Genomic DNA, 12500 nt, shown 5'->3' with positions numbered 1-12500 from the left:
GATGTAGCTGCAGGTCAGTGCTGAGGCTCCTTCAGCCTGTATCTGCCTCATTAACAGCAGCCGAATCAGCTGTGATCACTTCCTGTCTGCAATGCATCATGGGTGATTCGTATCACAGGCAACTGTCACTGGATCACTGTGATCCTGAAGGAAACTTAAAAACAGGAGGGTTCTCTGTGACGTTCTGCAGACTCTGTTTTATCTGGTTTCAAAGTGGATTTCTGGAGCTTTATTGTGGAGGGGCATCAGAGATAATGACATCATCATAAAGTGATGGTCTCAGGTCTCAGGTCTCAAGGTTCAGGTCTCAAGGTTCAGGTCTCAAGGTTCAGGTCTCAAGGTTCAGGTCTCAGGGTTCAGGTCTCAGGTCTCAGGTCTCAGGGTTCAGGTCTCAGGGTTCAGGTCTCAGGGTTCAGGTCTCAGGGTTCAGGTCTCAGGGTTCAGGGTTCAGGTCTCAGGGTTCAGGGTTCAGGTCTCAGGGTTCAGGCCTCAGGGTTCAGGTCTCAGGTCTCAGGGTTCAGGTCTCAGGTCTCAGGGTTCAGGGTTCAGGTCTCAGGGCTCAGGTCTCAGGGTTCAGGTCTCAGGTCTCAGGGTTCATGTCTCAGGGTTCAGGTCTCAGGGTTCAGGACTCAGGGTTCAGGTCTCAGGGTTCAGGGTTCAGGTCTCAGGGTTCAGGTCTCAGGTCTCAGGGTTCAGGTCTCAGGGTTCATGTCTCAGGGTTCAGGTCTCAGGGTTCAGGACTCAGGTCTCAGGGTTCAGGTCTCAGGTCTCAGGGTTCAGGTCTCAGGGTTCAGGTCTCAGGGTTCAGGTCTGACTCAGTCCGGACTTTGGACTCTAACTGCTTCAGTGAAAGCTGCTGTGATGGTGTAAACAGCTGTTTGTGTCTGAGGCTGATCTGAGACGATGAAGAAGGACTACATCCAACATGGCCGCCGGCTGGTCGAGGCCATTTTCACTCAGTGGAACGTTCAGCTGCCATTTATGGAGGTTAAAGCAGAACATGAACGACAGCAAAGGGCTGAGTACAGAGTGCTAATGTGGAAACACACACACACACACACACACGCACACACACACACACACACACACACACACACACACACACACACACACACACACACACACTTCCTCAGTGCTCGTGAACTTCTCTGAGTCAAGTCGAAAGAAGTCAGGGCGAGCGAGATAAGAGGAAGTGGTGTCTCTCTCTGACACATTTTGCTGCAGCTTAAATGAATATTCAGTGTGAGTGTGTGTGTGTGTGTGTGTGTGTGTGTGTGTGTGTGTGTCCTTATATGGCAAAACAGAGAGAGGTTCTGAGTGTGTAGCTGTGATGAAACACACACATGAATGTAACACACTGATGATGATGAGACACTCTCACTGTGTTTGAGACCACGCCCACTTCCTGTCACTAGCTTCTGCTTCTGGTACAGAGGGTTACTGAGACCTGGACCCTGAGACCTGGACCTGAACCTGAGACCTGGACCTGAACCCTGAGACCTGAACCCTGAGACCTGGACCCTGAGACCTGAACCTTGAGACCTGGACCCTGAGACTTGAGTCCTGAACCCTGAGACATGAACCCTGAGACCTGAACCCTGAGACCTGAGTGTGGACCCTGAGACCTGGACCCTGAGACCTGGACCCTGAGACCTGGACCTGAGACCTGAACCTGAGACCTGAACCTGAGACCTGGACCCTGAGACCTGAACCTGAGACCTGGACCCTGAGACCATAACCCTGAGACCTGATCCCTGAGACCTGGACCCTGAGACCTGGACCCTGAGACCTGGACCCTGAGACCTGGACCCTGAGACCTGAACCTGAGACCCGGACCCTGAGACCCGGAACCTGAGACCTGGACCCTGAGACCTGAACCTGAGACCTGGACCCTGAGACCATAACCCTCAGACCTGAACCCTGAGACCTGGACCCTGAGACCCGGACCCTGAGACCCGGACCCGGAGACCTGAGCCCCGGGTCAGAGCTCAGTTAAAGAACTCTTGTCCTGACACTGAGACATCTGTCCCTCGGAGGTTTGAGGGTTTTCTGTCTTTGTTGAATTTAAAAGGTTGAATCACACAAAGTGTTCAGATCACAATCTTAGTTTATCGAGTCAGAGCCGCTCAGAGGTCAAAGGTCATGTTGGCAGCCCCTGTCAGCCTCTGGTTTCATTAACACTGAGGGGGTCGTGCTGCTCCACGGCTCACTGACCTTTGATGCTGGAATCTGTCGGACTTTATTTATGATGTGTATGGTGTTTAAACCAAACGAGTCCTCGGGGACGATAACGACTTTCTGATCGGCATGAACATTTTGTTTCTCGTGAACTGAGTCAGTTTAATCACAAACAGCTGATGCAGATCAATTAAAACCCATGTTTTAATGACTCCGGAGGTTTGAACGGTGCAGTGATGTGGTTTCCCTCCACTGGAACTGAGAGGATAAAACCAGGGAAAACAGACAGGAGCGTCCACATACTTTTGGCCACATAGTGTGGACACTGAGGCTCAGACACGCGCCTCTGTGCCGCCCCCTGCTGGACACACACACCTACAACATGTGGGTCAAACCAACCAGCAGGTTATTAACTGACTAACATTAGATATGAATTCATCTGCAGCTTCAATCAATCTTTTTTACATTTCTACCACTGGAATTATTGATTATTGACAGAAATCTGTTCTAATGACCTAATGAATATATTATTAAATAACAATATGAAGATGTTTTAGGTGGATTGTTGTGTCCTGTTGAAACCTCGTCCAGATGACAGCAGCAGCGTCCTCTGGTGGACAGTTACACACCTGCAGCTGCAGAAAGACGTCCTAATATTATCAGAAAAATCTTATTTTGAAAATAAAGTAGTAATATTAAAAAAACTGATGAAAACATCATGATTTAGAAGGAAAATGAAAAAGAGGTGTTTCAATAATGAAGGGTTTTTTTTGGAGGAAAAGTTGTGACAAAAAAATCTTATTTTGAAAACAAAGTTGCATTTCAACAGGAAGTAAAGTATTTTGAAATGTTGTTAAATAAATAAACAGAATCTTTATGGTTGGATATGTCGAAAAATAAGAAAAAAGTTTGAGAAAGCTTTACAGAGAAGAAAAAACAATCAATAATATTAATATTATCATCAAATGATAAAATCCAGCTGAATCAGATGATGTGACTTTTATTCACAAACACAAAGAGACACATAAACAAGCTCTTACTCATCCACCTGGCTGTAGCCATGGTTACCGATCAGTCCCATGATGCTGTGTGATGTCAGGGTGTGGGAGGGGCCGTGGGAGGGGCCATAATTCTACCAATAAGACTCATTATTAATCATTGACAACATCACTAAACGATGTTTGAACTACGTTTATTTTACATTCTTTCCTTTACAAAAAGAATTTTAATTTAAAACACGGTGTGTGTGTGTGTGTGTGTGTGTGTGTGTGTGTTAGCGGTCGAGGACGTGGGTCTTGTAGAGGCGGTTCATCTGCTCCAGGAAGATGAAGGTGAGGACGGTGTGAGGTCCCAGACGAGCGTAGTACGGAGTGAAACCTTTCCACAGAGAGAAGAATCCCTCTTTCCCCACGACTCGCAGCAGCACCTCCTGAACACACAAACGTGTCATCAGTTTCACCCTCATCATATTTACAGAAGAAGTTGTGATGATCATAATCATGATATTCAGATACGTACAATTATGAGGAAAAGTTTAAAAACATGAACATTATGAGACTACATTTTACTATTCAGAGGATAATAAAAAACCTTTATCAAATATTAAATATTATGCTTAAAGAATAAAGTTATCATGTTTGAAGAAAAGGTTTTGATAATTTAATAAAAACTGAATCATTAAAAACATAAAAATCAGTTTAATAAAAAAGTTAATATACATTAAATATTGGAATATAACCAGAAAGCCTAACATCTTATTAATATTCCCCGTTTAGAAAAATTATGGAAATAATTCAACATTAAGGAAAATAATAGAAATCATAATAATAATAAATATATTATATTTAAGGAATAAAATCATAATGTTGGAAGAAAACGTGATGGTTTAATAAACATTTAATCTTTACTCGGAAAATTTACAGAAAAAAACAAGTTGAACCAAATATTCAAAACTAAGTTTTAACAAAAACTGTAATATAGATAAAACATTGAATATTAGGAGAAACTGTAACATTTTATTATTTTTCTCATATTTAAAAAATGATTTAAATAGTTGTAAGTAATAATACTAAGAGAAGAAATGTGAGGAGCCTCCTGCACACGTGATCAGTGATCAATAACGCCTAAGATGACGAGGTCAGAGGTCAGTGAACACGAAGCTTTGTGTTGAACTCACCAAACCGTTTTTATACTCGGGCTTCCCATCGATCATCCTCATGTTCTGGATCCTGAGGAAACAGACAAACTCGCTAAGAAGCAGCTCTCCTCTAACTCTGCGACATCACCCACACATTTCTGCAGCTCAGAGTGAGCTGCTCCACCGTCGCCATCTTGTCAGTACATGACTCCGCCCCTAACTCCCAGCTAATCCAAAAATGATCAAAGAGGAGGGGTTTGTGTGGAGCTGAGACCTTTTGTTCAAGCACTAAACAGGTGAGTTATATAAACACTCAGCCGCTTCCCTTCACCTGTTCAGTCTGAGTCTCACCTGGTCTTGACGATGTCGACGGGCATGGAGGCTGCCGTAGTAACCAGACCGCTGATCATACTGGCACAGAAATGACACAGAATATCATCCCCAAAGTATCCTGGAAACACACACAGACAGATGGCATCACACAGGTGACATCACACAGGTGACATCACACAGGTGTTCACTGTGAGTCCAACATCTGTACCTGAGTCGAGCAGCGCCTGTTTGGACTGAGAGTAGGAGGCCAGCTGAGCTGCGTTCACCACCACCGCTCGAGCCATGGTGGGAATACAACCCTGCAACACACACAGGTCAGAGGTCAAGCTTCCCATGAACTATGTCACAATCTTCCAGAGTATTAATGAAATACCTGAGAGCAGGTTCTGTAGCATCAGAAAGTGTCATAATATTAGGAACAGTTTTAACCTTAAACGTGTCGTAAAGCTGCAGCTACTGACGACGACGTCATCGTCTCCATTAATCGACTTAATGTCCAGAAATAAAGAAACGTATTCGTCACAGTTTCCAAAACCAGACTCACAAAAGATAAATGAAGCGTTAGATAAAGGAAGCGTTAGATAAATGATACAAAGTTTTGAGCCATGATTGTCCAACAAAACTAATAAATATTTAATTATAAAACAATGTTTAGAGAAATAAAGTCACATATTTAGTGGATAAAGTTGTAAAATTAAAAGAAAAGTGTTCCATATAAAAAACAGATATTCAGTTAACTTCCACAGAGGACACAGGAAACAGAAACGTGACTTGAATGATTATAAACAGCTGCTGTTTGTTCTCGTGTCGACTGGTCGATCAATTAATCAACAAATATTTTATCTTTGAACCCAGCTCACCCTCCACAGTGTGGTGATTCCTTCTTCTCTGGTGATTCGAGCCAGAGCGTTAAAAACATTTGTGTAGCCTCTCCTCTGGTCTGGAGGAAGACTGGACACACACACACACACACACACACACACACACACACACACAGTTAAATAAAGTGACATCGTCCTGGTAGAACATCACGTGAACTCTCTCACGTCTCCGTCTCACCGTCCGTCGGCCGTCATCCTGATCAGAGCGACCTCTGCTGGCGTCCCCACAAACGCTCCCGTGGCTCCAGCTGTCATACCGATCAGCGCCTGCAGAGGGAGCAGCAGGTCCAACACTGTGACTGACCGTGAGCTAACGTGTCCACAGCAGGTTGTACTGTTGTCATAGTTTCCAGCAGTACAAGCAGTTACCAGTTTTCTGCAGGTGAACCTGAACGCACCTTGAGGAAGAAGTTTGGCGGCCGTCCGTCGGCTCCCGTCATCTTCTCAAACAGGATGGTGTAGATTCCCAGACGAGTCGTCGTGTAGGTCGCCTGCCGCAGCAGCCCTGCTGACAGACTGACAGACCGCACACTTCGTTATCTTCACTTTCACCGAGGAAACTTACACTGTGGTCACCAGGAAACCAACACGAGTTACAGCTGATAAAAGTAAATGAAGTGTGAGAGCAAAGGTCCGATAAAGTGATAAATGAAGTGTCAGGTGAAGCGGTAGATAAATGAAGCGGTAGATAAATGAAGCGGTAGATAAATGAAGCGGTAGGTCAATGAAGCGGTAGGTCAATGAAGCGGTAGGTCAATGAAGCGGTAGGTCAATGAAGCGGTAGACAAATGAAGCGGTATATAAATGAAGCGGTAGATAAATGAAGCGGTAGGTCAATGAAGCGGTAGATAAATGAAGCGGTAGGTCAATGAAGCGGTAGATAAATGAAGCGGTAGGTCAATGAAGCGGTAGATAAATGAAGCGGTAGATAAATGAAGCGGTAGATACCCAGTGTAGATGCCTCCGACTCCCTCGTTCTTCAGGATGGAGAACAGAGCGTGGAAGCTGGTTTTATATTCTCGAGCCTTCGTTCCCTGACCGCTCAGCTGCATCCTGTTCTTCACCAGGTCCAACGGCTGCACAAAGACTGTCGCGCCCATCCTGGACAGACAGACAGGTACAGACAGACAGGTACAGAGAGTAAAAGAACCGTCATCACACTCAGATTTACAGTTTCCTGTTAAAGTGGTAAGGTTCCTGAGAACAGGGACTGTTTCACTTGTTAGTGCGTTAGTTCTAACACCCTGAAGCTGAAGCCGAGTCACTGCAGCAGTAAATCCTCCTTCATGGAGGTTCTAATGTTGACTGTGATTTTATTTATCCCACCTTCACTGATGAAATTAGAGCAAACAAAATAATAGGAACAGTTGTCAAAGCAGCACAAACAGCAGCATTGTTTTAGGAAACTACACCTTTTACTAATAATTAGTAACTGTGTCTGTGAGCCAGTGTTTCAGAGTGAAGCAGTGCCACACGGAGCAGGAGGGAACTGATTACTTCTTTTAGCCACATCAGGCTGATACAGAAACACTGCAGTGATAACAGGCTGTTATCAGAGTTACTGTATCAGTGAAAGGAACAGCTCGTACTGTAACAACTGACACTTTATCAGAAGGTCAGAGGTCAGCCTGACGACGCCCCCAATCCTGACAATGAAAAGACTGGAGGTGAAACTGCTGCAGCTTCCACATTGAACTGTTCACTGTTGTATCAATAACAGCTGTGTGTTCATGTTTATGATCAGATTAACTAGTCCCATGATGCACTGGGGGTTAAAATGATCATAATCTACTGGCTGAACAAACATGTTTCAATCACATGATTTTATGAGCCACTGATCCACATGAAAAACCTGCTGAAACTTTTTGTTCAAGAAAGTGACAGAGTGAGGCCTCACAGTCAACATGTGATGACCTTTAGCTGCTGAACCTGTTACTCACACACACACACACACACACACACACACACACACACACGATTTTAATTGAACGAGACATTTTACTATTAACTGGCTTTTTATAGACAAAACGATCATCAAATTACAATAATAATAACAATAATAATAATAATAATAATAATAATAATAACTGGCAGATTGATTGATAATTAATCAATCATGAGCTGTAGTTTATATCCGTCACACTTTCTCAGCGTCAGACACCAGCAGCTGTCCCTCACAGCCACGGACATGTTAAGGTCTCGTGCACACTCCTCGAAGGGCGTGCATGGGCAACGTGCACGCTCCTGAGATGTTTTAAAGTTTGTGCACAGCTGAGGGGGGGTCATGACATTTAAAGGACAGACATGCAGCTGCTGTGACAGACACATGGAGGGAAATGTCAGTGTGTCTGTACAGTGTGAAGACTCTTCTTTTTTTTTACACTGTAAAAAATGATTGTATATTTTTTAAAAAGCTGTGTTCATGAATGAATGTCATGCAGACGTCACAGAACCACGGTCACAGGCTTCAACTGAAGACGACACGTGCACCATTCAATGTAGAAGCACAGTAAAAAGTAAGTTTAAAACATTTTATTGTATAATTAAACTTTTTCTTGTTGCTATGACAGTAAATGTTTTTTGGAGGTTAAATAAAACATTAAAAGTTTGTAAAAGCTGTGAAATGTTTGTAGTAAAAGTAGAATTAAGTCCAACACAACAGAGATAAAAGAGATAAAACCTTAGTTTTGGTCAATGAGCAACTTGTCGTACACATAAATAAACTGTAGGCGGCAGCGTCCACACAGCAGGGGGCGCTGCAGCAGGAGCTCAAACACTGGAATCGGTCCCATTTCTCACTTCACGTCTTGTTTGGTGTCTTTTCTTTTCTTTATCTTAATATTTGCATTTTCATTAGTTTTGTTGTTACGCATACTAACGAGGTTAACATTAATTAACAGGCTGTTGTCGGGTTCATTTTCTCTCTGCAGGCGTTTGATGCTGTGAGTGTGAGAACATTCAGAAAGTCTTCAGACGCCTTCACTTCTGTCACATGTTGTTATGTTGCAGCCCGATGAGGAAATAATTACATGTTTCCCTCATCAGTCTTCACTCAATTCTCCATGACGACAGAGTGAAAATTTCATTAAAGAAGTATTCAGACACCTCACTGTGAATCTGTAAGTTCAGCTGAGGTTCCTCCATTTCTCTGGATGATCTCTGAGATGTCTCTACACCTGTGGGTGTAGTCCACCTGTCCACCTGTGGTAAACTCAGCTGGACACACACCTGTCTCTACAAGGTCTCACAGCTGAGCAGAGCAGAACCCGTGAGGTGAAGGAGCTGCTGCAGAGCTCAGACAGGATTGTGTCGAGGCGCCTGGAAGAACCAGGACTCTTCTAGAGCTGGACCCGGACTAACTGAGGCATCAGAGGAGACCGAGAACCTGATGGTCTCTCTGAGCTCCAGAGACTGAAACTTCCAAAACCCCAAAATACACAATTTACTGTTGGATAAGAAAAGAAACAGCAAGTTTCAGTGGACTAACTGTGACTAACTGTGACAAACTCCTCATGTTTAATCTCCACTTTGACCGTGCAGTAAAACTTTGAGTATGCTGGTCTGAAGTCAGCGTGTTGTGTTCAAATTCAGTTTTACATGTGGTAATCTGAATTACATGTTTCATTCAGATAACTGCATTACCTGCCTCTGACAACTAGCATTAGCATTAGCCTTCACGTTGACAGGTAACACCGACAAACAGTGTGGCCACATTAAACTCCAGACAGGACACTTTAATTTTCACTGCAGACAGAGCCCCTCTCTCTTCTACTATATTCATTAAAGGCAGACTAATTAGACTATAACACTGCAGAAGGATGGAGAAGACTAGCGGGGCAGATGCTGAGAGGGTGCAACATTCTTCGTAACACCGGGGAGTTGTCGCAGACTGTTTCCGCCACAAATAACGTCCTCCGCTGTTCCTCCACGGGTTAGTTCTGGTTGATATTGGGTTTTAATTAGCTGTCGCAGGGGTCACGAGCTGGGGCCAGGGCTGAGCGTCGCTTCATGTTGTTATCGGTGGACACAAATCGATAGGGGAACAGATTTCGCCGTAACACCGTCACGGGGCGTTAGCATTAGCAGCTAACAAGGCAACAATCAGGGCGGCCTCACTGGACCGTTACAGCCCGGGTGTTTTATTATAAACTAAACAATACGTTGTTTTTCAATCGCGGATTTCACCAGAATAACGTTGCGGTGTGTTAGCGCCTCTGTTAGCAGCAGCTCCACTGACATTAGCAGTTAGCATGACAGCTAGCAGCAGCAGCAGCACCTACCCGGCCAAGCCTCCGAACAGAAACTTAATGGACTTTGGAGAGGTTTTGGGCTTTGCGTCCGCCATATTTGCCCCGGTCGGTCAGTGGCCGCAGAGTTCCTGATCAGATTCCCGCTGCCTGTGTGCCTCTGGGCCGGACGGTCCACCTGCTCTCTCACCGGTACAGCAGCAGCAGCCGGGGCAAGGTGACTCTCTGGTGCGGGCACATCCGGAGACACGAAGCCCGGTGGACCAATCAGCTGGCGAAGACGAGGAGCACGAAGATCAACGAACAGAGTCGATTGTTATGCTGCCTTCAGGGTCCCTACAGTAGCTCGTACATATGGCCGTGTCTCGTAAATGTGTCTTGTTTTGCATTTTAAAGATACTATATTCAGGCTGTTGTTTAGATATAAAAGAGTTTAAGAATTAACAATGACATTAAATTTGCTTTTAGTTGTGCAGCCACTATTGTTACTCTTTTATTTGTTTTTATTAGCGAAATTCTACATTAATACATACATTGAACATATTCAAGCCTGTATTCAGTTAAGAAACCCAACAACATTAAAAAAAAACACCTCTAATATGGTCAGTAACTAAAACAGAAAGATTTCCTTCCACAACTTACTGTATTCTTTTACTGTAACCTGCGTAGTAACTATATATCCGACAGTCTTTGAAAGCAACAGCAGTTTCAGCACAACCCAAATAAATTTAAAGAAATAATAAAAAAAAGAATGTTAATCAATAAATGTTCCAAAATGTACACAAGTCCAATGTGATCAAATAAAAATGTTCTTCACTAGTTGAATAAACTTTTACACAATTTTTTCATTATCATTACATTAAATAAAACTCATTAAATCTTATTATAAAAATAAATACAGGTACGACCCAATCAAGAGGTAAGTAATACATAAATGCATAAACATTTGAAATTTAAGTGATAGAAAATAAATATATATATTATATCCAAGTGTCAGTGTAAATCAGATAAAATTAATCTGTATTATTTCTAAAACTAAATACTTGTCAGTTCTAATAATTATAATTGATTAATATCATGTGTTTAGTTAATTAATGAAATATTATTAATTTTTAAGTCAAACATTTGTAGTAATAAACAATGTAAACAAAGCGTCAAAACACGAACGTGACTGATGTGACTCTCGTCCAATAGAAAGCCAGTGGTGTCACTTCCTGCACAGTGATTGGTTGCGAGTTCCAGATTGGGCGGGAGCTGTCAAATGCAACAGCTTGCTGAGGAAGTAGAAACAACCGGCGGTGAGTAGAGACACTAAACTGTGGTTTCTACTGGGTTCACCTTGGTTCTGACTCAGTCTGAGGACTCTTGAGGAACCGATTGACTTTTCCAGCTGCTGCTCGTGTTTTCTGCTCAGCCGTGTTTCCGTTATTTTAACGATTATTCTGCGGGTCGGTGTGACGGAGCAGCTAGCATTAGCTAACCTCACCGAGATAAAAACAGACAGTTCTCTTCTGTTTTTAATAGATTTTATTACAGTAAACAAACAAGGGATGCGTTAAAGTGCCTGTAAAAACTTACATATAAAGCATGATATTACAGACTGAGTCAGGAGAGAAAACTCAACCACATTTTATTTCCTTAAAATGTAATAATAGGAAATAAACAGAAACACAGTGCTTCAGTTTGTGTCTGTTCTGTGGCGTGAAGGTTTGAGTCACCTGTGTCTCCACGAGGAGGTTTTTAAGGATTTTTACAGCGTTTTTCTGTTGCCTCCAAACGAAACTTTAAATCTGAAGATAGTAATAAATGCGTGATACGTCACAGACCGGGCTGACGTCTCATCATGTCCGAACAGATTCAGTTTATTGTGATAGAAAACTGACAAGCATCAAATCCTCACATTTAAGAAACAGTAAATGTTTGTGGTTATTTATTATTATTTTTATTATTTTATTATTTGTTTTTTATATGTTGTATTTAAAATTATAAGTCTATTAAAAGTAGCAGTTTAAAATACTTTTTTTCGTGATAAAAATGTGAAAAATAACATGAAAAATGGTAATTTATGGTAATATTATCTTTATTTTTCACTTCTCTCTGCAGCTGGCTGCGATGCTGTGACATCACACTACAAGACGTCCAATGACAGCACTCGGATTATGGCGGCGGGTGGGGCACCACACAGGGCGGACCAATGAGGAGCAGGGACAGCCATGACGGACAGGGACAGGGTGGGATGGCGGAGCAGGGGGTTAGGAGAAGGGACATAGGCCAGGCGGGGGTGAGACAGGTGGAGAGGGGGGAGACAGGAGGTGAGTCAGTTGTGGTGCCCCCGCTGCCTGTCTTCCTGTTCCCCTCTGAGCTGGTGTTCTACTCTGGACAGAGAAACTCACACAGGAGAGTTTTAACTCTGTACAACCCCTACAGATTCAGGATCAGCTTCAAGAGTCAGTACCTGTCTGTCTGTCTGTCTGTCTGTCTGTGTAACTGTCTGTCTGTCTGTCTGTCTGTCTAACTGTCTGTCTAACTGTCTGTCTGTCTGTCTGTCTGTCTGTCTAACTGTCTGTCTGTCTGTCTGTCTAACTGTCTGTCTAACTGTCTGTCTGTCTAACTGTCTGTCTGTCTGTCTAACTGTCTGTCTGTCTGTCTAACTGTCTGTCTGTCTAACTGTCTGTCTGTCTGCTGACTCTGCAGGAGATAACCCCTCTCTCCCTCTCTCTCTCT

General features: G+C 43.3%; 2 protein-coding genes across 33 annotated transcripts in view; one reads left to right on the top strand and one right to left on the bottom strand.

Annotated features, from left to right (window-relative positions):
- Nucleotides 1–3162: 3162 nt before the first annotated feature.
- On the bottom strand, nucleotides 3163–10020 carry slc25a11 (solute carrier family 25 member 11). The gene is made up of 9 exons (XM_023402020.2): nucleotides 9810–10020; nucleotides 6478–6630; nucleotides 5928–6045; nucleotides 5708–5796; nucleotides 5509–5599; nucleotides 4857–4947; nucleotides 4667–4766; nucleotides 4355–4406; nucleotides 3163–3607 (listed from the first exon to the last, which is right to left on the bottom strand). The coding sequence occupies exons 1-9, from the start codon at nucleotides 9872–9874 to the stop codon at nucleotides 3452–3454; spliced, it is 915 nt and encodes a 304-aa protein (XP_023257788.1). The 5' UTR covers nucleotides 9875–10020; the 3' UTR covers nucleotides 3163–3451.
- Nucleotides 10021–10981: 961 nt separating this feature from the next.
- Nucleotides 10982–12500, top strand: part of LOC111651952 (uncharacterized) — a 5034-nt gene continuing 3515 nt past the window's right edge. For 20 of the 32 annotated variants that reach the window (XM_087172866.1, XM_087172857.1, XM_087172870.1 and 17 more), the window contains exons 1-2: nucleotides 10983–11074; nucleotides 11880–12223. The gene's annotated coding sequence lies outside the window, so the exon portion shown is untranslated. Of the gene's footprint in view, nucleotides 11075–11879; nucleotides 12224–12500 lie in introns of all 32 variants that reach the window. The other 12 variants (XM_087172864.1, XM_087172852.1, XM_087172863.1 and 9 more) reach the window with 1 other exon arrangement.

This window comes from Seriola lalandi, unplaced genomic scaffold (assembly GCF_002814215.2).
Source record: "Seriola lalandi dorsalis isolate HSWRI2012SDOR001 ecotype SW California unplaced genomic scaffold, Sedor1 jcf7180002053882, whole genome shotgun sequence".
In the NCBI taxonomy this organism is placed as follows: Eukaryota; Metazoa; Chordata; class Actinopteri; order Carangiformes; family Carangidae; genus Seriola; species Seriola lalandi.
Note: the sequence above shows the minus strand (reverse complement) of the source record. Positions and strands in the feature narration are given on the sequence as shown.